General features: G+C 45.7%; 5 protein-coding genes across 5 annotated transcripts; 2 read left to right on the top strand and 3 right to left on the bottom strand.

Moving 5' to 3' along the window:
* Positions 1 to 4,809: 4,809 nt before the first annotated feature.
* Positions 4,810 to 6,255, bottom strand: VTN77DRAFT_693 (uncharacterized protein; the record flags this gene model as incomplete). The annotated part of the gene is made up of 1 exon (XM_069423262.1): positions 4,810 to 6,255. One exon carries the CDS (start codon positions 6,253 to 6,255, stop codon positions 4,810 to 4,812), a length of 1,446 nt encoding a protein of 481 aa, XP_069273318.1.
* Positions 6,256 to 11,424: 5,169 nt separating this feature from the next.
* Positions 11,425 to 11,961, bottom strand: VTN77DRAFT_692 (uncharacterized protein; the record flags this gene model as incomplete). The annotated part of the gene is made up of 1 exon (XM_069423251.1): positions 11,425 to 11,961. The coding sequence occupies one exon, from the start codon at positions 11,959 to 11,961 to the stop codon at positions 11,425 to 11,427; it is 537 nt and encodes a 178-aa protein (XP_069273317.1).
* A 3,191-nt stretch (positions 11,962 to 15,152) lies between these two features.
* Positions 15,153 to 17,639, top strand: VTN77DRAFT_691 (uncharacterized protein; the record flags this gene model as incomplete). Its single annotated transcript, XM_069423240.1, has 1 exon — positions 15,153 to 17,639. The coding sequence occupies one exon, from the start codon at positions 15,153 to 15,155 to the stop codon at positions 17,637 to 17,639; it is 2,487 nt and encodes an 828-aa protein (XP_069273316.1).
* Positions 17,640 to 21,675: 4,036 nt separating this feature from the next.
* On the bottom strand, positions 21,676 to 22,488 carry VTN77DRAFT_690 (uncharacterized protein; the record flags this gene model as incomplete). The annotated part of the gene is made up of 3 exons (XM_069423229.1): positions 21,676 to 21,846; positions 21,907 to 22,086; positions 22,141 to 22,488. 3 exons carry the CDS (start codon positions 22,486 to 22,488, stop codon positions 21,676 to 21,678), a joined length of 699 nt encoding a protein of 232 aa, XP_069273315.1.
* Positions 22,489 to 26,302: 3,814 nt separating this feature from the next.
* On the top strand, positions 26,303 to 26,743 carry VTN77DRAFT_689 (uncharacterized protein; the record flags this gene model as incomplete). The annotated part of the gene is made up of 3 exons (XM_069423217.1): positions 26,303 to 26,336; positions 26,445 to 26,575; positions 26,675 to 26,743. The coding sequence occupies 3 exons, from the start codon at positions 26,303 to 26,305 to the stop codon at positions 26,741 to 26,743; spliced, it is 234 nt and encodes a 77-aa protein (XP_069273314.1).
* Positions 26,744 to 27,701: the final 958 nt, after the last annotated feature.

Raw genomic sequence — 27,701 nt, 5'->3', positions numbered from 1 at the left:
TCGTCAGTGAAGTTGATGGTCTGAGATGAAAACTGGGCCATGGTTGTTGTTCGACCCTTATGGCCTGTTGCGTGTGTGGATGGGATATGATATGATATGAAGAGAGAACGAGAGGATGGAAAGACAAGATGGGATGGAGATAGAGATACAGTTGAAGATGCAGCTATCGACGTGTCTTCACATTTTATCAGATGGACGGTGATGACGGTGATGATGATGACAATGAAAATAGGCGTGAAGGTGAAGATGGCAGAGAAAAATGCCAGTGAAAGCGGTGTAGAGAAGAAGAAGTGAGACACCAGTCTAGTCTTCGATGTGAAGTGAGTGACTGTCCAGATGGATGGGCAGGTGACCAGAGCGATAGGGCAGTAACCGCTGAAACTTCCAGAATTTGTGGCAGGATATAGCTATCAAACAGTGCATACTTTCTTCTCTGCATACTGTGTGGTATTTGCCAATCATATGAGTACACAAAGATTAGGACTGGACTTGTTTACCATGTCTTTTCTAGCTTTTATATGCACATGCAAGGCCATTCTGAGTCAGGATCTTGGACTTAGTCAACACCCAGATCATGGCATCCAGCTCGAAACTACAGCTAGAAGCTCGAGATGAAAGTAAGGATAATATAATCCACCCCAAGAGTCTGTCATGGGGCAACATGGACTAAAGCATATAAACAGCATGAGGCAATTGACACCCACAGTCCATACTGTCCAATATGAGATGTCACAGTTTCTCTATCTATATGATCTACAATCGTGACTTCTCATTAATTTTATCATGTTTTATGAATCCTGTCGGTCTTGCCTCCTGTCTCCAGCTCTTAGTTTATGAACCTTAGCTATTATAGTAGCTATACTAAGAATATTGCTACTTATACTTGTTAGTAATAGGCCCTAATAGAAGTAGGTAAATATCTCAATAATATACTCTAGCTATATACTAATAATGGACAGATAAACACTATTCACTAATGGCCAGGATCGAGTTTGTGGCACATGTCAACCCTAATACTCATACAACGTACTATGTGCATCCTGGCATTAACCATTAAGATGGGCATATTAAAATCTACTAAGGAATAGGTATTTATAGAAATCTGCAGCTCTGGAGAACAACTTTCCACTAACGCAGAACTTGAATTTGAGGAGTGTAGAGACATTATCTCTTTCAATAAGACCATTGATGAGCTAAGTCCGAAAATCGAAGAGGCCCTAAATAAAGAAGAGAAGAAGGACATTAAGCTAGAGCAGTATAGGGCTCAATATAAGAAGCATCAACTTTTATATAGAGGAACTCTGGCGCCATCAGAAGAACCAACCATCCAAGCCAAAGTCAGATATAACTGCTGAACCAACAAATCACACCACCTTTTACTATACGTATCTATGGGTCTATGAAATCTAAATTACCTAATAGCATCCCAAAGGCCCGACTATTTGGAATTCAATAGACGTTTTGTTTTTGCTTTTCTTTTTTATTTACCTTAGCTACTCCGTACTTTCTAAGGGGATAAAGATGGACTTTATTATTATCCGCCTATAGTAGTCTGACTCCCATCTTCCGTATAATTAGCCAAAAGATAGAGAGTAGCTTTGTCTATATAATTTTAAGATCTAACTTTCGCACAATTTCTTTAAACGCACCCAGCCTCTTTTCAGTCTCATGTACAGTACATACATACGTACAGATTTATATACTAAAGTAGTACTTTTTTCCGACCGAAAATACCAGTTATATTCGTATTCGACTTAATGAAGAAGACATAACCCTCTCATTGTCCACAATCCAATCCACCCAAGCAGTGCCCCAAAAGGGTGTGATTAGCAATTTTTAGTAGTTTCTGTTAATCCTATCGTCAACGCTGCCCGATAAATAGATCATAGTGGCCCATCATAAGTATTCCATGGTATGAAGGAGGGGGAAAAAAAGTTCCCACTTACGGCGGACACACTTCGCTGGTACCGCCAGGCTCGGCACAGCAGGAAAATGTCCCACCATCCTGGAAATAAGTGGTATGGATTGTCAGCACGTAGGTCCAGAGATAATACAGCCGAGCCCTTATTACCTTCCTCTTCTCCCCTGGTTGCCTTCTCCTGTGTATACACAGAAAAAGCAGGGCGGGGAGGGGAGGTTTCAAGTAGATAAGGACAGGCAATCATAAAATCAGGGAGGGGGGATATCCTTTCTCCTACTTTATAGTTACAAACAACCACCATGCCATTGGGGAAGTCAGAACACGTATTGCCAGGGCAGTAACAGCCTGCATCACAGGGTACGGAAATGGTGTCGCAGTCAGGCCAGTTGTTAGGGTTGCCCGGGCTACATTGGGCAGAAATGAGAGAAGGAAGGAAACTGGCAATGAGAAGAGAAAAACGCATGGCGTGCAAAGTAGTTGAGATGTAAGTTATTGAAGTGTGTGTGTGTATGTGCCGTGTCCTGGAAGTTGAAGATGAAAAGAAGAGAGCAAGAATGAGGAAGGAACTCTTTGCCCTATTTATAGCTTGATATCGACCGAACTATGCCAGACGGTTAGATTTCCCATGAATATCTATTCAAAAAAAAAGCATCGAATGGGCTGCCCGCGTATCCTGGAGGCCTAATTCCTCACTCCAGCTCGATGGAACAGCCCCAGTCTGACTGAATATTGAAAAGACTCTTTCCCTGTTAGGCTTCCATTGATCGACGTTATAATTGTCAGGGATATGTATACACTATACATGACTATTGCGCAAAGGCAAAGTATATAGTTTTGGTGTACAGCTCTAGAGCACGGCCACCCATAGCACAGTAAGAAGAGATGCGCCAACTGTGAGGGAAAACATAAAGTAGAAAACCAGTATCTCCTGAAGCAAAAGAGAGAAAAAGAACGAGCATACCAGGCAAACTGTGTTGATCCACAGTCAAACCAATATATATTCTGTCAAGCATGGGATACTGTATAAGTGAGATCCCCTGCCTTAGAAGGAACCTGCCTAGTGGTTTAATTCGCCTCCATGTCGATCAGCTGAGATCGAGCCTCAAACGAGTCGATCCGAGGCAAAGTGAGTCAGCCTTTGCCGCATTCTCCACAGCACAGCTTGTCGGATTGTTCTCTCTTGTCCTGCCTATTGGATACATATCATCAGCGAAGATTGGAGGCGGAACCATCGGACTATATATTATGATTGTCACACAAGGCCACACCGCCACAAACACTACATGGAAGGGCTGAAGATCCTTGGTCTTATTCCTACCTGCTTGTTGTTCATATAGACTTTTTTATTACATAACTGTTGCAAGACGTCATGTTATATAGGTACATGTGATCAGCATTGCTTCCTCTTTGGTCCCGGTATCTGAGAGTGCTGCCTTTCTTCATCGTGTACATTAGCAACTTTCTAGTCAGTCCATAATCACATCCAACTTGGTTCAAAAAAAAAAAAAAGAGTCTTCATCTTTTCATTCTTTTGCCCGTTTGTTTCATCAGTTACTATCCCAGGATGGTCTATATACTTAATGAACTCTACCTACAAAGCAGACAGCCAATAGTTGCATCACGGCTCTGTTGGGATCGACCGTTAGCACCAGCTGATTGCCAACCGCCAAGACACTCCTATCATCCTTTACCAAGGTTGTTTGCAGGGGACAATACAGGCTGCAGTCCAATTTCGAATGTAAAGATCTCCTGTCCATCCTACCTACCAGGGCCAGCACAGAATCATTCAGACCTATGTCTGCGCGATATATCATGGGGTACAGGTAGAGGGGAGTCGACCATATGACATATATTAAATCTGGTGATTGGTGACTTTGATGTATATTACCCAGAATGAACAAACAATCCACATGGGCGCACACCTCCCATATGGGACAGGACCTACTTGATATTATAGACCAAGCCAAACCAGAACTCATCCTGCTCAGACGCATTAGCCCACCACCTAATCAGTTGCTTGCAAGGTAGATAATGACGTTGGAGCATAGGTGCTGACCATTTATTTGCCAAGTGTTTCCCACTTCACTGTCCCCGACAGAGCCAGGGATATGATCCTCATGGAAAAGCCATCCGGCCAGGCAGTAAAGGTCAGCCACCAGACTACTAACCAACCAGTGTGTTGCTTAAACACAGCTGAGCCGACAGGAAGCCCTGTTTTCCACACCCTATGGTCATATGTACCCGAATTACAGTAAATGGGGATTGATAGTGGTTGGTTGCCTTGGTAAGATTAGATTTTGTCAACGGTTGGTTTGGCTGACTGATAATAATAATCCCGGCAGGCATCCTTCCTGTGACATGCCATGACTGACTGACTGACTGGTTCGAAGAAAACAAAATGATTAAGATGATAATTCTCATTAAGGAGAATCATGGATCGTGAAAGGAAGGAACAAACCCTGAGACCTGGGGGAGAGATTATCCACTGAAGATGGGCGCGCTGGCCGGCCCTTGCCGTGAGCCCTAAGCCTTAAGCCCGAGCCAGAGTGGCGACTATTCTACTATCTGTCACCATAGAACTACCTACCTAACACTGTAATCATCTCGATCAATTAGCTAATTGTGTCGAGAGAAAGCATTCGAATAAATCTCGTGGGAAGGAATAGTTCTGTGTCACCATCGACATGGTATTGATAACATTCATGTTGGTTACTAGTTGTATCTACGTCTTGAATGATGATGGAGATGACTACAATACGCATCTCCCTCTTAGGCTGTGTTGGTCTTCCAGCAAATCGTTCAATCATCACTACAGACTCGATTGGAGGAGGCTGGATTAAATACATACATTTGAAAACGCAATCGATGTCATCCCTACCAACGTTCATCTAATCAGTCTTCTCACCCTGTCCATTGGCTTTCGCCTCAGGAGTTTCATGTCCCGTGATCGACTGCGGCGGACTGAGCCCCGTCAAATGCCCAGCCTCGGGATCGCTGCCGACAATCCTGGCCGGTGTCTCGCTGTGGTGCACATCAAAGGTGAATCCGTACGCTTCCTCCCCGTGGATAGCGTCATCTCCGATCAGGAGCACTTCCTCCGGCATGCGGAGCGGAATGCGCAGGACGTACTTGATGAAGTACAGGATCAGCGGCGTCATGAACAGGTTCAGCCCGATGATGAAGAGCGCTCCCACGATCTGCAGCCACACCTGTTTCCCGTTCCCTTCGATCGCTCCTCCAGGCGTCGTCAGCGCAAAGGCAGCACATCCCTCCTCTGTAGCGAACAGTCCGACCAGGAATCCACCGAGGAAGCCTGCGACGGCGTGCGTGTGGAAGACATCCAACGTGTCGTCCACATACTTGAACAGCGCCACTCTCTTGCCAACAACATTCAACGAAATCCACGGAATGCTCCCCGAGCAGGCTCCAATGATGACGGCTCCCCATCCTGCAACAACACCAGCCGCAGGAGTAATGGCCACGAGACCGGTGATCATCCCCTGCACTGCGCCGATCACCGCCGGTTTCCCGTAGAATATAATATCCATGATTGTCCACACGATGGTGCTCATGGCAGTCGCAATGTTGGTGTTTAGGACGGCCGCACCAGCATCCGGACTCGCTGTGTACGGGTCACCGCCGTTGAATCCGTTCCATCCGGTCCAGAGTATGCCAGCCCCAACCAGCACGAAAAGGATGTTGTTCGGACGAGTGTCTTCACGATCTCGAGGCAGACGGGGTCCAATCACGGCAGCACCGATAAAGCCCGCAGTTCCCGACGATAGGTGAATGACATAGCCGCCGGAGTAGTCGATCACGCCGCGCTGGTAGAGAAAGCCACCGCCCCAGAGACTGAAGGCGCCGACGACGTACGAAAAGGTGATCCACAGGGGCACGAAGACCATCCACGCGGTAAAGTTCATGCGACCCAGGAAGGCTCCCGCCATGATGATGACGGTGATGGCCGCGAAGACGAATTGGAAATAGACCATCGTTGAGAGGGGGAAGGCCTGGGACACGCCCGCAGCAGGGAGCGTCGACTGGCGGAGCTCGTAGTCCATCGAGACGACCGGTCCAGGGGTTCCTACAAAGGGGGCCGCACCCCATTGCTCTCCGAAACCCATCTTGTATGCCCAGACGACCCAGCAGATGAGGACGGCGGCGAAAGCGTAGAAGGCCATGAAGGCGGAGTTGATGGCCCATTTCCTCTTCACGATGCCGGCGTAGAGCACGACCAGGCCGGGGATGCTCTGGAGGCCGACCAAACTGGCCGCCGTCAGCTGCCAGGCATTGTCACCGTTGTTGAGCCACGCGGGCGCGGTCGGAGACGACATGATGAAACTCGACGAAGAGTTAAGCTCGTCGCAAGTCAAAACAACGAGAATTGAACTGGAGAAAGCCAAGATAGTGGACAGCAGAGACCCATCGAGTGGATATATAGCAAGCGTCACCCGAGCTATGACTTCAGGTTTGTCGACTCTGCCCATGCTTAAGCCTCAAACAGCCAGCCTTAGGGAAAGCATCGCCTTCGTCCCAGCCGTAAATGAGAGAAGCGAGCAGCGCTATCTCTGGCCAGTCGCAGCGTGCCATTTTCACAGATACGCGAGATAAGGACGAGAATCGATTAATATTTCCCGTTAGTTAGTCGTCTTTTTGCCTGTCATATCGTATCTATTCCCAGGGGGAGCATATCGCGACCAACGGCAGAGCAGCCACGCGTCGGCACAGCCTATCGCCGTCGAGATCCTTATCAACGTCAGTCAGTCAGCCCACGGCCACCGATCGGAGTGGGCATGCACTTGCCATGTTGAATCTAGATCCAGTCACTATTCTAGAAGATGCAGGACGGAGTGTTATGCAGGTGCAGGAATACAATAGTGGGGTGATGGTTTCGTTGGCTTCCACGAGGCAGAAGGCATGTGCCCGGTCACACGGCGTCTCGTGACTTGGCGAAAGTATACAGTACACCAACCGGCATCGTTCTGTCAAGATATTATTACATGTGTTTTTAATTGCTAACGTGTTATTCTGAAATTTTATGACTGAAAAGAAAAAGAGAAAAAAAATTATGAGAGCGATTGACAGTCCTTAAATATTTTTCTTGATGAATTTCAGAATTTTTTTTCCTGATTTCCATTGAAAGGAAGGGTACAGTAGATAATTTATTTCTATAGGTCGAATCTTAGCTAATACGATTGATAATCTAGGTTATCAGTAGAGATAACTACCTCATCCTCAAGGCATTGACTGGTAAATTTATCAGGCCAACACCTGGAACATGCATGTAATGTAGACGTGAACGAGTCATGCCACCTACATCTGATCTCATTCATCCCAGTCTTCGTCATTATTATTTCTCCCCAACTACTCGCCTACTCCTGAATTTGGAACCAAAGCCTTTTTATTTTTTTTTTAAAAAAAAAAAACTCAGTGCCTATTCCTCGCCCATCACAAAAGTATCCATTGTACATTTTTATTTTTCAACTATTTTCATTAGATATCTATTGCAGATTTAAGCCGCTGAAGTCTGCCAATTCACTCATACTTCTCTTAGAAAAGTGAAATGGTCTTTTCTTGTCTTGTCTTCTTATTGAATCATTGACTTACTTTGCTTTCATCTTGGCCAGCATAATGAGTTATTTGTACAAATCTCCTGCAGAATGCGAATTGCTCACGACCACTTCTACAAGAGGAACAAGGACTCTCGAGTTATCCTGAATGAGGTCACCAATTTAGTCCAGAAGAAAGGCTATCTTGTATGTAACTAATTAAACAGAGAAATCTAACCTTGCGGGCAAAATAAAAAGCTCCGCCCTAGGTTAAGTATCGCCGTCTGATGAGAATGGAACTCGGATATCTTGTACTGACTTGGTAAATCACAATCAAGTGCCGACATCAAAGCTAGTCCCGCAACCACAATTACTTGTGGCCCTGGAATTATCCACACTTTTGAATTGGCTGATAATGGGTTCCATGGTATAGTCAATAGTGCTGGCCGACAGGAGCCCTAGTGATAGAAGATACATCACAAGCTTCGCATTACTACCATGCGACGGGCTAGATCCTCCAGGCTGCTCTGCCTTGAAGACAGTATCCTCACTGGGGTTAATGTCTGGCGACAGCTCTAGCCACATCAGATATTGAAAGCCATGGTAGCCACCACTTGTCACAGTAATTTGCAGATGATGGTAGGTGTTCTTCCCTGCCGAGATAGATCTGCGCGAAGTAGGGTTAGTGATCTCTTGTAAGCGCTATTCCAGGGCAGTTTATAGGAGGAACTTGGAAAGAGAAAGCAAAAAAAGACAAAACAGACAAGATCATGTGACCAGTCCGTATTGAGGTGGGAATGGAGGAAGGCGACTTTAGCCCTAATGCCAAGATAATACATTACCCTGAACGGAAAGAGTCAGTCATGCAAAATAAGGATAAAGTAGATTGTCTTCGCAGGTCAAGACCGGGAAAAGATGCAAGAACATCAGGTGAAGGCGAAAGAGATTCCAGGAGGTTTAGGTGCAGCACCAGGCACTAATGTGATTAATGAACAGCCAGAAGCAAAAAAGAAAAAAAAAAAGGGGGGGGGGGGGGGGGGGGAAGGACATACAATACCTGAGATTCACCAGCGGTCACCTACCCAACTATGGAGTACCTAGCTACTAACCAGCCAGCATTAGGTAAAGCTGAGCATATGAGCACATAAGGGCAGTTATAATTGTGAGGTTTAGGGATCATGGCATTGCAATTTGCAATCAATCCATGGCTGGCTGAGTTTTGCGACTGACAAAATGCACCATGACATGCTGGCTTGAAGAAAATGAAAGAAATATAAGGCAATTAAGATAATAACATTCACAAAGGTGGTAGATAATAAAAGCAGAGGAACTAAATTCTGTATCATCTGGTCTTTAAGTTAGCAAATATTATTTGTCTCCAATACTCTGTATATGGAGTAATATGCTTGCTTATCCTCATGGAGAATTCATATAATACAACAACAAAATAAGCATCATAAATAAAACAGCCCGGAAATGGTATCACTGTCCACCATCAGTCATAATTATAAAGGGACAGTCACTGGCGGCCTGGCCCGGTCCTGCTGTTCCAGCACTAGCTAGAATTTGTAATAGATGACAGATACTAGTACATATTACTATTTTTTCTTTCTTTTCTAAAGTCGATGCTTATTGGAGACAATTGGACTACTGTAACTGTATAGCTGTAATTTCTGGGCCATCTGCATGCTCAGCTGAATTTTAAATACAAAAATTTCCTGGCAGATCCATGCCTCACATCCTGCTAGAAAGCAGTTTTCTATGCCTATAAGAGAAAGCAAAGGTCAAAATTACATAGCCCAGATTTCCTTTAACCCTCGTAATCGTAATACCTAGACTGATTCTGACCTTAATCTGACCTAGTTATGATCTCTATTATGATCCGTCAGGGCTTTTTGCTATATATAGATTTGAAACAGTCGGCGTTTCTGTGACTTTGCGATCTAGCCTTCAACTAGTTATTAGTTATTATTATTACTAATAATTAGCTTTGGAGGTGAAAAAATAAGGAGCCCTTTTTTTTTCAGTTTGAAAATGAGTATTATTATGGCTTGTAAGGAGTATGAATCCCAAGATAGGAATAAGATATTAATCAAACTAAACTAAACTGATAATTGGTTATAATTAGGGATATTTATATTCAGTAACTATAGGCTAGCTCTCTTGATAAGGAAGAAAGAAATAAAGGTGCTGCATGAGGATCGCTATCACTTCGGTCAATTGCCAGGTTGCTTTTCGAGAGGGAAAAGAGTATTGACAGATAGGTACGGTAGGGAGCACTTTTATTTATTCATCTGGCTTCAGACCTCATGGCTGCCCCTCAGAGATTGTTGATTGTTGTCAGTGATTATAGAGTTCTCTGGCGCAAAGTACACTTATATATAAGTAAAGTACAGCGTACCTAGGTATTGTTAAGCTATTATTATTATTATTGCAGGAGTCAATCGCTCTCCTAGAGATCAATTGATTCATCATGGCAGTTTCCTGTCATCACTTCCTTCATCTTCTGAAGGCTACGTACAATACAGTACAGTACATGCAGGAAATCAATCAGGATCAACTTGCACTTTTTAGGTCATTATTATAGATTTGAGTATCAATTCTCTGTGGAAAAGAAAATTGGAACGCCTGAGCGGAGACCAGTCATGAAGATCCTCATCTATGTAAGTAACTAGGATGTGCTGCCTAATATGTGGATAATATATTATTATTAACTCCATCTCTGAAAGATTGATTACTTGATGCTCTCTGTGGGTACTCTATATTCAGTGACCAGTCTAGAGATTGGGAGATTTGTCTTTTTGTTTTTTTTTTTGGCCTTTTGTTCTCTGCATCACAACTATGAGCTTTGATAAGCGTATATCTACAGTACTTCGTAAACCAAACAGTTCCTGAATAATAATGAGCGGTATTCATATAGCTGAAGTCTTGAAATAGAACAAGTAGATCACTATATTTTTTTTTTGCAGAAACTAACGAGTTGGTACAATCTGCGTTTTGACCTATATACCACCATTATATTTATATGCCTATGAACTCGAAAAAAGTCATCTGCATCGTGATGTCCCGATTTATTATAGCCTATTCAATTCAAGCAACTGAATAGAAATCTGGAAATCGAAATGGAGGACGGAGTTATTACTCCGTAGATCTACGAGAGAATTCTCAGCAATTTATTATTATTATTGCGGAGTACGGAGTACAGTACACTGCTCCATGACTTCGTCGTTGAGAACTCGTAAGCTCAAGCTGAAGCTCACGCTCAAGACTACTTTTGAATTCAAGTCCTGAGTCAGGAGGGCCCGGAGGCTAGCACAATCGTCGTAATCGACGTGTGACGTGTCTGCAAGCAAGCGAACTGGATCCGCTTTTTATTTTTATTTTTATTTTTTTTTTAAAAAAAGTCTGGAACGGTGGGGACCGACCCAATGATTTAGATTCAGGAACAGGTTTAGCGTCGGCAGATACCGGGACGCAACCGGGTCAGCTGACATCATTAGCGAACACCAGGCGATCGGTAGATAGGAGTACGGAGTACGGTGTACACTTGGATCAATACCTACTTTTATTTTCTTCTTCTTTTTGCTTGGAGAATATTTTCTTTATTTTCCTCTGGAGTTCAAGACACGATTACTGTCGTCTTCTTGCTGAGAAGAAAGACCTTGTTTACGGCATTACGCAGTCCATGGCCCTAGGCTCTCTCTAATCAGGGGCTGGCGCTTGTGGGGTCCATGTTAGAGGCTACTGACTCAGGCAAGATAGTGAATCAAGCGATTCAACTCCACAGAATTCTACTCCGTAATGAAGTTTGGTGTTTAGCAGGTAGTTAGGTCTAAAGCTTAAGTCTTGAGCTTTTGGTGTGGTACGGAGGCAGATCAATTGCTTTGATTCTTTTCTCTGCTCTTCTTCCAGAGATCCTGTAGTCCGTACAGGGTCTCCACTATATAAATGCTGCTAACCGCTGCATCCATCCAGCATGCATGTCAGCTGCTGGCTTTCACGGCAGTCGAATGAATTGTGGCTTGGAGTTGATTCATTCTGAGACAGGACTGTATCCTGGACGAGACAACGCGTTCCTTGCTCCGTAAGCTTAGAGTCTTGGTCTAATAGTCGTATCCTGTACGTAGTACTCCGTACTCCGTATTCGTAGGAGGTTCCGTGACTGGGGATACCTGAACTTTGAAGGTTACTGAACTTTGTCGAAGTTAAAGGCGTATTCCTCCTCAAATAAGGTAAAGTAGTTGCCTGCCATCGCGCCGGTAGCGTCGGGGTCACGAACACGTTGCAAGGAAGCAGTTCGCACAGCCTTAGCCTTAAGTTTTTTTTTTTGGTATTCAGGGGTTCCGCCGTCGGCTCCCGAACTGCTCTTGCAAGTTGCACATGCCCCAAATCCCAAGAAAAATGCGATAGCCTAATTGGAAGACTGCAGCAGATATTAACAGAGAGTACGGAGTAAATACCTTGATGTTTGGAACGACGATCTCCTTTCATTCCATACGAATCACTCCGGAAGTGCTCCGTACGGAGTACTCTGTATTAAAAATTAAATAGTGATCGTCGCCATTCATACTTGGACCGATTTCGAGCTTATTTTGGTATGCGGTCAGGCCATCACTACTATCGACTTATCAAGCGATTTGAACTTTTGAGTTCTGACTGTGAGTCTTCACTATCAGCGGGCCAAACCACTTCTGGGTAAGAGGAAGTGATAGAGTCAACAATAATTAGCCAGGGGGACGGCCGCAAGGCGACCATTTCGCGGATCGAGAGACGATAGACAAAGATAGACAAGACAAAGCGTCCGTGTAACTGCTCCATTCGGTGTTGGTACGGGTAGATCGATCGTAGTGCATAATTATTGATGATAATTGATGGCGTGATCACGTATTATTAATTATCGCATTCGTTAGTCAAGGCTGCTTGAAGAAATCGACTTGAACGCTGACTTGATTGACGAATTGTTGATGGATGTCAGAAACGTCATGGCAAGTCACATTCCTCCGGACACGTGGGCTGTGACAAACAGAATGAAGGAGGAATTATATATTGCCGACAGCGGCGGAGGATTGGATGGTGGAAAGGAAGAGGGAATTTGGTTCTGGACAAGCCAATCCGAAACCCTGCTACGTTGGTATGTAACTTGATACAGATAGACTCCGTAGCACTCCGTACTACTGCAGCCTGATAACTCCTGGTCTTCCACCGGCGAGATCTCGGTCCTTGGGCTCTGTCCAAGCTGGTATGCGCACGCACCTTTCGGTTTGACTACAGCCAGGAACCGGCAGGTGGAGCCGCTGGCGGTCTTGGCGTCAGAGCCTAACAGGAGATTACTCCAACCCCTGTGCCCCTTCGCCAGGCCATCCATGGAACGTTACCACTCAATTAATCCTGACAAAGGTCACGGAGTCGACTAACCCGTCATCTCCATCTCCAAGCGATGGGCATCTCAATTTCCCCTTTGACCACCACCACCGAGGTCTAGATTACAAGGAGATTGGGATGATCCATGATCATACCACAAAGGGCACGGCTCGAAGATATCCCCAACTTAAAAAAAGCAAAAAGAAATTTGGGATCAGGAGGGGAACAAAGAGTCCAGCCGATGGATTATGGCCTGTGCTTGACAGGGTGTTACTGGTAATCTGGGGATCACAGGATCTCCGTGCATGCTGCATCGTGCCCATTTTGGTGGTGGTGGCTTGCACGTATTATTCTAGGGTCGCGATGAAAAGCCTTGATGTTGCACCGAGTGTTGAGTTATGGCCTAATACTTTGATGAGGAAACGCATGGTAATTTAAATTATATGGAGTACAGAGTAGATCTAATAGTGCCCATATTAATATTGGCATTTTGCAAAGGTCATATAACACAGCATTTATAGAGTCAAAATCATCAATCACAATACGGAGTACCTACCGAAAATACCAGGCTAATCCAAAACGGGTAGGGAGGACGTAGGGCGCGTAACACTGCGTCCCTCCGACTGGCTTCCTCTCGCGGCTAATGCAAGTCCAGCCGCCAAGGCATACATTACATACTCCATACTGTAACCCCTTTTACTGACTGTACTTGTACGGTACGGGAGAAATTTCCTTTCAAGTCAAGTCATTGTACGACACCATCTTCTTTTGCACGGGAACCATGATCCCTCTTGGCGCTGCCCCAAGCCTATTCAGTTTTAGAGAGTTCCCTCCTGCTCGCAAGAGGAAAGGATTGTCGCGAGTGGAGAAAAAAGAAACAACCAGCAGTCGCAGGTCGAGGCCATAGGGGGAATTGCCTGAACCTCGACTTCCAGAACCCTAAGGCTGAAGGAGATTGCATCTGCAAGTTGCAGAGTTGATCGGCATACCCAAGCAGGACACGATGCGTGCGTGGCGGTTGCGACAGCGCAGAAGGCAGAGGTAAGGGGGCCTGGACTTCGGTTGTATTGGGCGTTACCGCCTGGTAATTCCAACGACTCGCCTGCCCAAAATAAATAATAATGCAGCTCATACCAGAACCCCAGGAACGAGGCGCAACACCGTCACCGCACCGTCTCCTTGTCCTTACCCTTCATGGCGATAATAACCAGGCTAATTAGCCCGCCTGCGTGTTTTTAGCAAAGCCAACCAGCCGCGGTGGAGAAAGCCGCTCCAGCCCCCCATCGCGAGTCGTGACCATCGGCAAAGCGGTGCGTGTCGCCAACGCGGAGGATGGCCTGTACTGCCACACCACCGCCCGCTTGACTACAACTCTCGCTCTCCTCTCCTCCCTCCCTCTTTTCTCCCCCTCCCGCTCATTTGTTTTCTCCAACTGTTGTCCTTTCATGTTTCGCCGTTGACGGTGCTGTTGTTGACGTGGACTGTTCCCTGCGTCGACCGCTCGTCGGGACGACTTGACAATCGACTTCGCTCCCCCGCATGTCCACGCAGTCGCGCTTCCTTAAGTGACTGAACAGAAATACACGGCCATCCGGCGATTCTACTTGCGCTTTTGTTGTTGACGGTTACGTCCATCTTCGCTCGTTACTACACACCACACTCGCTTGAAACCTTGTCGGGGTCGCCTCTCTTTGAAGTCTGACCCCATTCCACTCGTTTACAAACACAAACAGATCAAAGAAAAACTAGACGCTTGCAATTCGAATTCGTCTGCTCGCGGGAAAGACAGACGCATATCCGTGGAATTAATTCGCTTCGTTCTCTGATCTAACTCCATTGCGACGGTTATTACCGCGACTGAGAAGATAAAAGAGGAATATCTGTGCGAAATCCTGCGAGGAGTCGTTGATCAGCTGTTGACGTGTCCGGATTGTGTATGTTTACGAGTGACGAATTCTGTATTCACCCTGAGAGAAAGAGCATCATAGTGGGAGACCTGCGACGATTGACGCATTGCTCTCCCCGCTTTGAACGACTGCCTGACTCTGTCCATTCCTTTGAACGGTGATTACAACTGAATTGCCAGCTCTAGTTGGAGTGGTGAGTCTTATTCAAATTTGCGACATTTTCGTCTACGCACTCCATTCCTTCCAGTGTCGTTATCATCTGCATGCTGGAAGAAGTTCATCTTGGCGTCGTGCTTGTATCCGTTTTTGTTAGTCACTGTGCGGCTCACAAAGTATGACAGATTCGTTCCTTAATTCTCGCTCCCCACATTCGCTTGATACTACCAACACCTGGGCTTCGAACGTCTCTCCACGATGAGGTCTATCAGTGTCTCTGTACTTGCTGCTCTCCTCGCCCTGGCGAGCGGATCGGTTGCAGACGAGCAGGAGCAGCCCAATGTTCCCCGTCCCAGATACTACTTCCCGAAGGAGATTAAGCGGCCCATTTACACCAACTCGACTCTGGTGAGCAGACAAAGCACTGACGCGCCCGCCGCATCGCCAGGCCTGTTGGATCTAGGGTCATTGTTGGGAGACTTGACAGGCCAGGAGTCGACACCTGCAGCTGCCTCTTCTAGCCCCAATGTGGTCGTGATACCCGTCGAAATTGAGACCCTTCCCGATGGACAAGTTATCACCATCACTGGTACCCCTTCTATTAGTGCTGCTTCGACTTCTCAAACGGTTGTTGCGACTTCTGTTGCAGCTGTAACCACTCCAGTAGTTACGACTACCGTGCCGGCCGTGTCTTCTCCTTCAGAGGCCGTGAACTTAACCTCTCCTTCTGCAGTCTCTTCGTCTGCAGCAGCTTCTCCGTCTGCGGCTTCTCCGTCTGTAGTCTCTCCGTCTGCAATGACGGCGGCGTCGTCCTCAGCGGGTCTTCTTGGAGCTTTGGGAAGTGATTTGTCTAGCTTGCTGAACCCTAGCACCGCTCCTGGCTCCACTGGTGGCCTTCCAGCGATCATCATCCAGCCTACGACGCCGTCCGCAAGCTCACCCGCCGCTTCTGAAACGGGAGCAGCGAGCAAGGGAACCACTGCGCAGACTCCATCGGTTGTTGGTACGACTGGCGGCATTCCGGCGACAATTATCCAACCGACAACTAGCCCGTCGAGCAGCGCCTCGAGCAGCTCGGGCCTGGATCTCACTGGCGTTCTGTCTTCCGTTGGAGGAGCTCTGGTGGGCTCGACTGGATTGATTCAACTTCAGCCCAGCCCATCGCGCACTCCGTCTCCTTCTCCGTCTGGTGGCATCACGGTTGGGCTATCGAGTGTGATCGGCTCGGTTGCTGTTCCTTCGGCTACTGCTTCTGTCGCGACGAGCCCGACTGCCTCGTCTTCGAGCGGCCTGGATATTCTGCCCTCGCTCTCGCTTTCGCTTCCTGGCATTCTTCCCTCGGCCACTCCGGAAAGCGCCAACTCTACGACGAGCCCGACGACCCCGACGACCCCGACACCCTCGTCTTCGAGCGGTCTGGATATTCTGCCATCGCTCTCGCTTTCTCTCTCTGGCATTCTGCCCTCGGCCACTCCGGAGAGCAACTCCACTACTGGATCCGGCATTTTCCCGTCCATTCCTGTCGTTGTTCCAACGTCCAAGCCTGCCGCTACTCCAGCGTCCAGCCCTGCTGTCAGCCCGTCGGCTGGTGTTTCGACCCCAACTGGCTCTCCCGCTCCTACTACTCCAGTGGCTGGGTCCACCAGCTCTGGCCGACCTACTGCTACGCCCACCCCTACGCCTCACGTGTCTTCAGGCGCAACTACCCCAACCAAGTCAAGCTCGGCAACGGCTGTCACTCCCACGGAGACGATGACCACCCCTGAGGTGACCCCCTCTCCGACCCACCACACAACCAGCTCTACCACCAGCTCTGCCACCAGCACAAGCACCACCCAGACCTCGGAATCTGACACGGCAACCTATATTCCGCCTTCGAGCATCGTTGTGCCGACGACAGTCACTACTTCTGGCACGGCCAGTCAACCGACAGTGAGTGCCACGCAACTGCCTGAGGTCATCGCTCCTGCCGGCGGACTCCCAGCGGCTCCAGAGAACTCCACATTGATTCAACTTGGTTTCAACAATCTCCTGCCGTATCCATTCGTTGCCACCAACTCCAACTCGTCCTCTCAGATTTTCTACTACACTCCTCTCGGTCTGCAATACGCTCTGCAGATTCCTGATACGCAGGTCGTCATGTACATGATCCGCCCGTACGACACGACCGAGACTCTGGGTTACGTGACGACTCTTGCTCTGGCCTACATCCCGAAGGACCAAGTCAGTCCCTTGGCTCTTATGCTCCATGCGCCGAACTCGCGGTTGTACCAGCAGGAGGATACCTCCACCCGAACCCTGTTCTCCATGCTCAACCCAGAGATCCCGCTGGTTGCTGGTGAAGGCCCCTCTGGATCTGCGACCAGTGGCGACAGCAGTGCTGGCGGAGCGTTCAGCAGCGGTAGCACTGAAGGAAGCGGTGACGACAGCGGCAACAGTGGCATGAACGATGAAGCCGGTGCCAGCAGCAGCGGCAACCCTGTCCGTGGCAGCTCCGTCGGTATTGGCGTTGGCGTGGTTGCCGGTGCTGCCGCGTACGGTGCGGGTATGTTCTACCTTGCCCGCCGTTACAGAAACCGACGTCAATTGCACCAACGCACGAGCTCTGTCGCGGGCCAGCAGATGGGTGAGGCTGGTAATACCTCTATCTTTGGTGGCCGTAACAGCCGCCACAGCGGCCGAAGCAACCGAACGCAGATGATCAGTGCTCCGGTGATGGCAGAGAACTCTCTTGGTTGGAACTAAATAAGGGTTGAATTGATAATTTTGGCCAGGGAAAGAAAAGCAGGGAAGGATACATGCGCAATTGGATGCATCCGGAATTCTGTTATAATCCCATTTTTGTATTCTGTGCAAAAGTTTATACGGCTTTTCAACTTTTTTTCCTATTGAACCTTTTTTTTTATTTTTCTTCTTCTTTTTATCCCCTTCTTGGTTGTGAATTCTATTATATTCCCCCTTATGTTTTTTTTGTCTCTTTTTTCGAAAGAACAGACAGAACAGACTCACAAACAAACAAACACCTTCTTTGGTGGATTTCTTTGGATTGATTGATTGATTGATTGTTGAAGATCTTGAGAGATGTTTTTTTTCCCTCCCATTCCCCAATTTTTGCTTGGCCTCACACGTGGGACTTGTTGATTCCCCCCTTCCCCCGTGTCTCTTGTACAGATGTATACTGGTAGTGAGTGGTAGTGGTAGTAGTTGGAGGTATGTAAGTTGGTAGGTAGGTATGTTAGGTAGACGGTGGAAAGAATGGAGTGAAGTGATGTTGGATTAATTTGACTTTGTTCGGGTATAACTTTGATGTGTTCGTTTAAAGAAGAAGAAATTAAAAAAAAAAGAACCCAATATATCTCCATAGGGTAGAAGGGGGTGGGTTTAAGGAGCGACTTTCGGAGCAGTCAGTCAAGGTATACTAATATATTATATATACTCCGCAGTTTGATTGCGCTCAGGAGACAGGTTAGACATCACTGTTCTTGATCTTGATCATTGTATCGATGTACAACATAGTAGCGCAAAGTCGTCCATGAATGAGCAACGTGTCTTGTTTCCATTGCCCTGACATATATATATATATACATGATATATACAGTAGTTGTTGCTCACGTGCCGTCATCCACTTGATAATATACCTTCGGTACGGAGTATGTAGTAGATATACCTTCGGTACGCACTTGCGAGATATCTCTCTATCGTGGATGAAATTGAAACGAGGGAAGATATTAATATTGCAGAACAATCAAATCAACTCATAAGGTAAGGTACCTACCTAGGTAGGTGGGTAAGCCTCTGCCTCCTACGTTTGGCATGACAACCTTCTCTCGAAATTTAATTCAATGCCAGATTTTTCTCATCTGATGCTGTCGAAATGCAATGACGGCAAAAACCTGTCTCCTTCGGAATTTTCCTTTCTTTATTTATTTACCTTGAAATTGAAATACCGCGATCGCACTCAACCAGCATAGGGCTTGATTAATCGCCGGTTGTATTAATGTTTTTCAGAAAGTACTGTATGCACAAGACCGGAATATTTATATATTTATTTATATTTATATGCAATGAGCGCAAGCAGACTCTCGGTGACAACGACGACGACATTGTCCAAACTCAACCAACCAACCCCTCGGCTACAATCAATCCCTTCACATAACGTGTCCGGATCAAGCTGACTTGCATTTGCAGGCCTACCGCGAGTCAGGGAACCCATGGCCAAGGCCCATCCCCATCCCACAGGGTTATGGTTGTACAACGTTCCTTCATGGGTGTACACACTCCCTGCCAGCTGGCAGAGACTCTGGAACTCATTGTTACTCACCCCCACACAACACCCTGCGCATCACATATGTAGCCTATCCGCTTGCCCCTGCGCCAGCCTGTGGTATGTACGACCATGTCATCTGTGCCGGAGTAAATGGCAGTTGTCTGCATGGCACATACTATGCCGCGTCACTGCCATTTACCTGCAGGGTTCATGAAATGAACGTCGAATTCTACTGCTGCTGTAAGATAGCTGGATGATGATCACAAACAGTCGTGTCAAAAAAAAAAAAGAGAGAGAGAGAGAAAGAGAAAGAAAGGCCACTTTCAAAGAGGGCCAGTTGTCAAATTTATGCGTTTTTGGAGTCCTAGCATATAGGAAAACAGAGAGGGTGACAAAAGTTGCGGCAAAAAAAAAAAGAAAAGAAAGAAAGAAAGAACGGGGGAAAGAATAAAATTTGGATATTATTTTGATTTATTTTTATCTCAGTTATTGCCAAGTACAGTGGGTTGCTTATGTTGCCCTAACAAATCCTATAGCCCCGCAAGTGATTATCTATACCTAAAATAAGAAAGCTTTCTTGTAGCTACTGTTGCTGTATTCAAACCTCAGTCTTTTGCCTTCGACGTTTGATCTAATTTCAAGTTGATACACTATTATAATAGGAGGAGCAGAGCGTTTTTAAAGCAAGCACGTATGTTTCACTGGGTTCTTCGCGGAGCTGACTCACAATAGCATGTTCAGATTACGTCACAGTACTATCTCATCAACTTGCGTCAGTTGGCCCAAGAAGGGGATATTGCTCTATATGACACTGGTGCCTATTTCTTGGTACTCTTAACTTACCTGATCCTCTTAAAGCCACAAGTTGAAATCTTTACACTCTGCAGTCCATATATCAAGATGATGGAAGCACTCACAGAGGAATATACCAGATTTAGAAACAAATGGGCATTATCCCAGAAGTGACGCTTAGAATCGACAATATAATGAGGAAGTTGTTTGATATCAACAAAGGCAAAAAGCAACAACGTCCTTGGAAAGACCAGAAGCTGCGGCTGTGCTATACATGCATGGGATGTGAGAGAATTATGAAGCGCAAGGAGGTTCATCTGAGATGACTTGCCTGTCTCGCCTGAGTTACTGGATAGTAACCAACGGTACCATTTTTCCGAGGATTAAAGAAGAGCAACATAGAAAACATAATTCACTTTACTCCTGGTGGGCGCTTGTTTTCCCCATTTACATGTCTGCACCGTGTTGGGCAGCGACTTGGATACCCCATTGCGTGAATGGTCGAGGTTTGTTTCATCTTATGACTTATCAGTCAGTGAAGAGCTGCAGAATATAGATTTTGAGGTTAATTACTTTGTCAGCCCCAGTCTCGAAAATTCAAGGAAAACGCGGGGCGAGTGTCTTAGCCTAATTACACATAATAAGCCTTGCTTTTCTTTTTGCTCCTCTTTCTTTCCCCTGTTATCTATTTTTTTTCTCCGAGCGGAAATTCGGAGTATTCTCTTCGCAACGCATTTGCAACCAATGAATGAGGCCGATGAAATGTAAGATTACATAAAAAGGTTATCTCAAAGGAAGCACTTCCTTGCCCTGTCGCTCTTGGCAATCTGGGTTGATCAGCCTAAATTGATATATATCCTTTTCTCTTCTCAGGCTTATTGAGAAATGCAGTAATTAGTATCGGATCAATGGAAATCTGCTATTGAACGCCCTCAAGGGCTGGAGTGGATCGGACGAAAGGGAATGAGCAAGTTCTCCTTATCTTCTAAGGAGATGGATGAATCGGGATTCATTCTTCGGAAAATGTATTTCCTATCCCTCATCTTTTCTCTTCTTTTCTTCTTTCTTACGCGCTAATGGCAGTTTTACCCCGTCTTGGATCCAAGTTGACAGACACTGATAATCATTTCCTGTTTTTGTCCTTATCGTTTGTTTCTTCACGTTGGCATGGACCATTCTTCCAAGCAATCTGTTGTTGTATTTCATTTTAGCCGGAGAAGAGTATGGCATGACTCTCTCTTCTGTTGAAATCTACATTCTTTCCATTTTAAATGTGAGCATGCATTAACAAAAACTTTTCTCCCCCTAGATGTCAATTATGTCTCTTCCAGCATTTACAATCATATGACTTATGCATATCGCCCCATTCCAATTTCATCAAGTGTGCTCTGATTTTGTATTCAATCTTACTTCATGTTTGTTACAAAAGAGATAATACCCTTTTTTATATTCTGTGTTGACACTATTTCCACTAGATATATCAGAGTAGGCTGATGCCTACTTGTCAGCTAAATTTTTTTTTCTAAATGATTGGATGTGTCTAGAACTTAATCAATTCTTTTTTTTTTTTCACAGCGGTTTACGTAGTAATCATTAGATGTAGGTTTGAAGGAATGTAAATTGGTCAGTTTTGTACCTTCTGCCTCTTATAGCTGATGATAGACAAATCAGAATATACTAATTCTCGTTTCGGCATGCACCATATTAACGCTGCGAGCCCATTCAACTCAGTTTGCTGTTGACGAAGTTCAGCGCTGCCTGCCCGTACTCGCTTCCATAGCCCTGGTGCGTGTTGGGGTTATTGCCATTGCAACAGTATGGGTCCGAAGCATCGCAGTAAGATTGAATGTTGCTGGCATATGGACATTGGAAGCCAGCTGGACGGGGATCAAACTACACAGTTTTGTCAGCGCAAGATCGAAAAGAAACAGAGGTGAAAGAAAGAAGTGTTACCCCCTGGGCTTCACAGGTGCCAACTTCATAGGAGAGACCCGCGATGTATCGTGGATCACCCATAAAGATCGCCGCCTTGATCATGGAGAGTGCTGAAGACTGGATCGGAACCGACGTGCTGTAAAGGCCTTCGTTCGGGTCTCCGCCGCCGCAATAAGCATCATCCATGATTTGACCGCCCTATAAGCAAGTTAGATTTTTTTTCCCTTCAAATCTATGTGAGCTAGTTTAAACCTGTGAGTATCCGACCAAGACAAGCTGGGTATCAGGGCATCGGGAGTTGAACGAATTCACGGCATTGGCAACGGCAGAGACACCGTCTACCACCGAATTAGCGTAGCTAACACCGCCGCACGAGGACTGTCCGCCACACGCAGGATAGTCGATGGCCTGCGAGGTGGCGCCGGGGTGGGCATTGAGGATCAAGTCGACAACTGTGGCGGACGACCCATAGCCTGGGGGGGCGGTGGTCTCGCGGGCGCCGAATACATGAATATTCGGACAGCTTTGGCGCTCTTTGACCTCCACCGGGGAAGCAAAGGCGTGAACTATGAGGAGAAGAGTTGCTGCTGGAAACAACATTGTGGGCGGTAGTGATGCTGGAAATGGGCAATGCGGATGGATGAGTATGATGCTGGCAATGGGGAGACAAGCAGACATTATAGATTCTGTCTCCGGGTAAATCTACACAAACGAACCAAGGAAAAAAAAAAGATCAGTCATGCGGGACTGTCTCGGCATGAGTATATTAAATTGCTCCCTTCCTCCGAAAATGTTGCCTTGCATCTCCTTCAGATACAGTTTCCATTCCCCCGAAGTGTGAATTGATCTTAGCCGTGGGCGAATAGGACTTTTGACTGGCGAGAAGAGTCACTCTGCGCAATAAATCAGCGTCGCCTGAAGATCGACAGGAAAAGTTGCAGGTGGCTGAAACTAGATGCACTGCACTAAAATAAGATGATTATATGGGGTCCCCGCAATCCGACTCTGGGGAGAAAACACTAAACTAAACCTCCGTCCCGGCTAAAACCAGGTTATAGGTGTGTCGTATCTATGAAGCCCATAGACCATGTTGAAGGTAGGGTTGCTTACATTGTAATTAATTGTGACCTCTATTGACTCCTGTTTAGTACTATATGAATCCTTCAAAAAAGTCTCTTGACGAGTTGCCCTCATGGATACAACCAAAGTAAGTATTAACTGGTTGGTTCTATTTACGCGGATCGTTGCTGATCTATGACTGTAAGACCCTCGCATATGGTTACCGAACATCCTATAATCCTGGACTTCTTTCCATGGTAGGTTTCTTAAGACAATTGGTTCATCACACTATCTCTTGCTGATTTCCAACAGACCATTTGTACGGCAAAGACTGATTGAGCATCAATTACAATATGCCACCTCCACCGAATTCTCGATGGAATACAGACGCTGCTTCAGATTCTATTGGCCTTTCCCCTTCCATAACACGTTTACTTACGACGAAAAGTCGAAGAAATATCAGATTAATCCTCTTTTCGACAGATATTACCGTGATTTGCGGTTGTGGGGTGTTGACAGTAGCTTTCTTCAGAGGTTCCCAGAGTTTGTGGAAGGATTTGAGGCACTTGCTCTTGGAGATTGCTACTGAGTTCATTTAGAGAAGCTTTTGCCATCAGATACGGGATACAAGTACATGATCTATTTTGGGTTCATTGTCTTTTGAAGATGTCTTTATAACAGTCAATATAATGAGATATGACCATTAGAAGAATCGCAACTTCTAGAAGAAACGCTCCCCAGGTGTATGGTCCATCGTAATACAACGAGACATCATCCTGAAGAAGATAAGCAACCAAGGACAAGTAATCAGTTGCTCAGCTCATTTATAGAGAAATATTCAAACACATAATTTGATAGGCTCGTGTCTCCTTGGCCAAGGAGTTCAACGGATAAATCAAGGAAAACATCTTATTAACAGGCACATAACAATCAAAGTCACTAGATTACTATCTTAGTTCAAATATCTCCGCGATTGATGGGATCACTATAGTGAAGGGGTACTGGGTACCTCTCTTTGTTTTTGAGATTGACAGAACACGACCCACAGGTGATTGTATTCGAACATGCTACATATTAGTAGTTTGACTAGTCTAAATCTTCTACTCGCCTCCATTGCTTGCTGTTCAGATGATATTGAGCTTTTGACTTTGGTCATCTATGAGAAATTGTTTTCTTAGCTGCCAGCTATGAGGTATCTGCTGTTCTAATCCCATCCCTATCCCACTTCACGGGAATCCCATCCCATGAAGTCTTGGCATCTCATGGGATGGGATGACACCCCCCCTTGGGATCCCGATTTCCCATCCCGCGGTCAGCATAAGAATAATATGCGATTAGGAATCAATCATATTGATAAATCCAACTCCCTAACTGCATACCAATCAGCACAAATAGAAGCTTTTTCTTAATCTAATATTCACAGTGGATTTGCAGCTACTGGATTAGTCTCTTAGCAGATGCTTGACCAGCTTCATACCCAGATAAAGACCCCTACACCACCCACCACTTCCCACAGTAATCGGAGCAATCAATCAAGACCCGGGCCATCAAAAACACCTTATAATATCAAAGAATCAAGGCATCAATATAGGGTAATTCAACGATTATGAAAGGATCGTACTCGTGGTCCATCAAGTCCTGTTAATCAGGCTCTGAATCAATTAGTCAAAGGCTGTAAAATCACAATACAAAATGTCAATATCTTAGTGAAGGAAGTCAATGATCTATGTGCTGCAAATGAACACCAAAAAAGAAAGCAAGATTAGCCTAGGGCATATATAGTTTGTGGGGGTACCATGATAGTTAAAGAGGGTCTACAATGTGCTTAAGAAGCTATTCAAGCCAGTTAACAGGTGGTTAACCAGGGAGGTTCAGCCAAAAAAAAAAGGCACTACTGCAGTGCAGTAAGTGTAATATCCTAGGCCATGCTAGGGTCCAGCGCCCTAGTTACTAAGGAGATAATATCTAGTGGAAATAGCTTCAATTTTTGTTATGTTGATAATCTAATTGATTTTTGAATGTTTTTGATGGTGGGCGGGTGGTCTGCTTGCTTGTGGATTACATTAGTTCTCACAGAAAGTAATAGAGAAGGTCTCCTAATAACGTAACCCTAGAGGTATTCCAGAGGGCTAGGAATAAATATTTTTATGAAATTTAGCTAGCAAAGTCTACCTCTGGAATTTATTCCTAGAAAATACCCAAAATAAAGAGATCTCTAAAGCTTTTGCTTATACTAATATATCGGGGAGATCAGTGGTGGTAGCCTGGGGGTAGCACCTATGGGGCCAGATTAGGTAGGGGGCCATAGCACTCTTAGGCAAGGGGGTGCTAATAAGGATCTAGTAGAGGCCATTGCCCTTAGGATTGGCCAGATAGAGGAAGATAACCTTCTTTAACCTAGTAAGCAACTTCTTAAATAGCTAGGGCATGCCTAGTAGGATATAGACATTCCTATTTATAATTGTGATTAGTACCTATAAATCCTCTGCCATAAAGATACTCTGTTTCTCCTCTAGAAGATGCTTGTTAAAGGGCAGCTAGAGTATATGTAGCTATACTATTAGTATTAGAGAAGGGGTATTCTCATTGAAATCAGGCTGTACTAGATACAGCTTAGAAGAGCTACTTGATCTGCTCAAAGGCTGCCTTATGTAGCTTCAGCAGCAGGCTAAATGCCTTAGTAATCAACTAGTAGGTGATATTATTATATATTGGGCTAATGCCGCTACTTATTACAGTAAGGTCATATCATGTACTGGACTGCCTCAGCAATCTCCTCCTTATTATTGGTAATGACCTCAACGCACTTCAGTTAGATACTAAGGGAGAAGCACTATTTAGTAAAGTAGGGCAAGTTGGTATCAATTATCTGGTAATGAGACAGATGTTGGGCCAATTGGTTCAAGCGACCGAAGATGGCCTGTCTACTTTATACGAGGGACGAAGGACAAGGGTGAGACAGAGAGGATCCTGAGTAAGGTGAAGAAATGCTGGAGTAAATTGAATTTGCGCGATAAGTCAGTCAAATCAATCTATTGGATCTGCGGGGCTGACTGTCGACTAACCGACTGACAGACATGACAAGCAATACAGCTTGAGTCAGGTGCCACCATTTGTTTTTCCCTTTATCTTCTGTTATTCCTTTTTTGAATTGCATAGCTTAGGCACTATACACAACCCGAGACACATTTTGGAATCTGTTTGTCCACGTTGACAAAATCAGAAACAGAATAGTGAGGCTATATTACACACGAGATAGACTAACTCAAGCTAACTACTTGTATAACAGTCGGATATACGATTATACATGTTCTTATAAGAGACCAAGGGCAAACTGCACAAGTTTCAACTGGGGATGTTGAGAGCAAAGGACCCGCAGGCCATTATCTGTATGTATAGTACATACCTTGAGATCTACTCCTAGTCCCTGTTCCTGGGGAAGGAACCTGCATGTATATATATATGAATATGGTACTGATGCAGAAAACCCGCCGCAGACCTAATTGATACCAAAACCAAGGAGATCCGACCTGAAGATGAACAGGTGTACACTAAACTGCAGGGTCTGGGAGACGAGCTACCGGACTCATTGCTGTCGTTCATCCTGCTGAGTTATCCTCTGATGTTGGTAAGCCTACCTCTTTTTTTTTTTGATGACTCGACTAGCTAGTCAGATAATAAATAATGATATTGATACTGATACTAATGATGGGTGGTGATATAACAGTCCTCTGGCTGTCTCACTGTCCCCTATGTCCTCTACTACCTGCCCGAAAACTGCAAGCTGTTGTCCTAGATGATGTACACCAGTGCAATGGAGCTGATGAGGAACATGACAGAGGTTAACTGAGTGATTGAGATCAAGAGTAAGCAGACGTGTTGAACATGGAGGCGAAGCTGGCGGGGTCTGACTGATGACGATTTGCCGGTCGAAACTGAGAGGGATGGATGACAATGATATGGATGATTATACTATGGACAATACGATGGATATGGATATCTATGGATATATTCAAATCGAACGATTAAGAATGAATGGAATGGATAGATGGATAGATACCAGATTTTTGTTGGTTGGTGTTGGTTTTTCTTTCAGAGCATATGAAATGAAACGGCTAGATGGAACGAGACGGTTCTTGCATTTCTTTTCCCCTACTTCTTTTCTGTTCTCCTTCAATGATTCTTTCTATATATCTGCATATCATATCATGAATTGTTCCAGGCTACATGCTACTTCCTATTCTAGCAGGACATTTTGTATATGAAAAGAAAGGAATCTTAATAAAGGTCTATCGCCGAGGATATTTTAATAGAAGAAAGAAAAAGATAGGGTAATATATATAAAAGAAAAAGAACGAAAGGGGTATAGGTATAATAAACGCAAGTATTTACGAATCATGCATTTTCCTTTCCGGGCTTGTTGCGGCCAAACCACGGCTGCTCTCGCTGACGGATCCGATCCCCAAACTGCCACAGAATCACCAGCGGCGGCAGAAATGCCAGCGCGATAAACGCCAGCAGGGAATTCCCCCAGCCCAGCCCCAGCGGCGACGCATACAAGGGCGGGCCGATCAGCGGGAACAGGGCGCCGAACAGCGCGCGCAGGATCACGCCCGCCGCGACGGCCGACGCCGACGTCCCCGCGTCGTCAAACACATCGACCAGGTAGTTCTCCGTCGGCAGGATGGTGAGCAGCATGCTGAAGCCGACGAGGGCGGTGCCGATCAGCGGCGCGATCCACGCCACGCGGTGCG

Source organism: Rasamsonia byssochlamydoides (genome assembly GCF_041956645.1).
Source record: "Rasamsonia byssochlamydoides strain NRRL 3658 unplaced genomic scaffold VTN77scaffold_106, whole genome shotgun sequence".
NCBI classification, from domain to species: domain Eukaryota; kingdom Fungi; phylum Ascomycota; class Eurotiomycetes; order Eurotiales; family Trichocomaceae; genus Rasamsonia; species Rasamsonia byssochlamydoides.
Note: the sequence above shows the minus strand (reverse complement) of the source record. Positions and strands in the feature narration are given on the sequence as shown.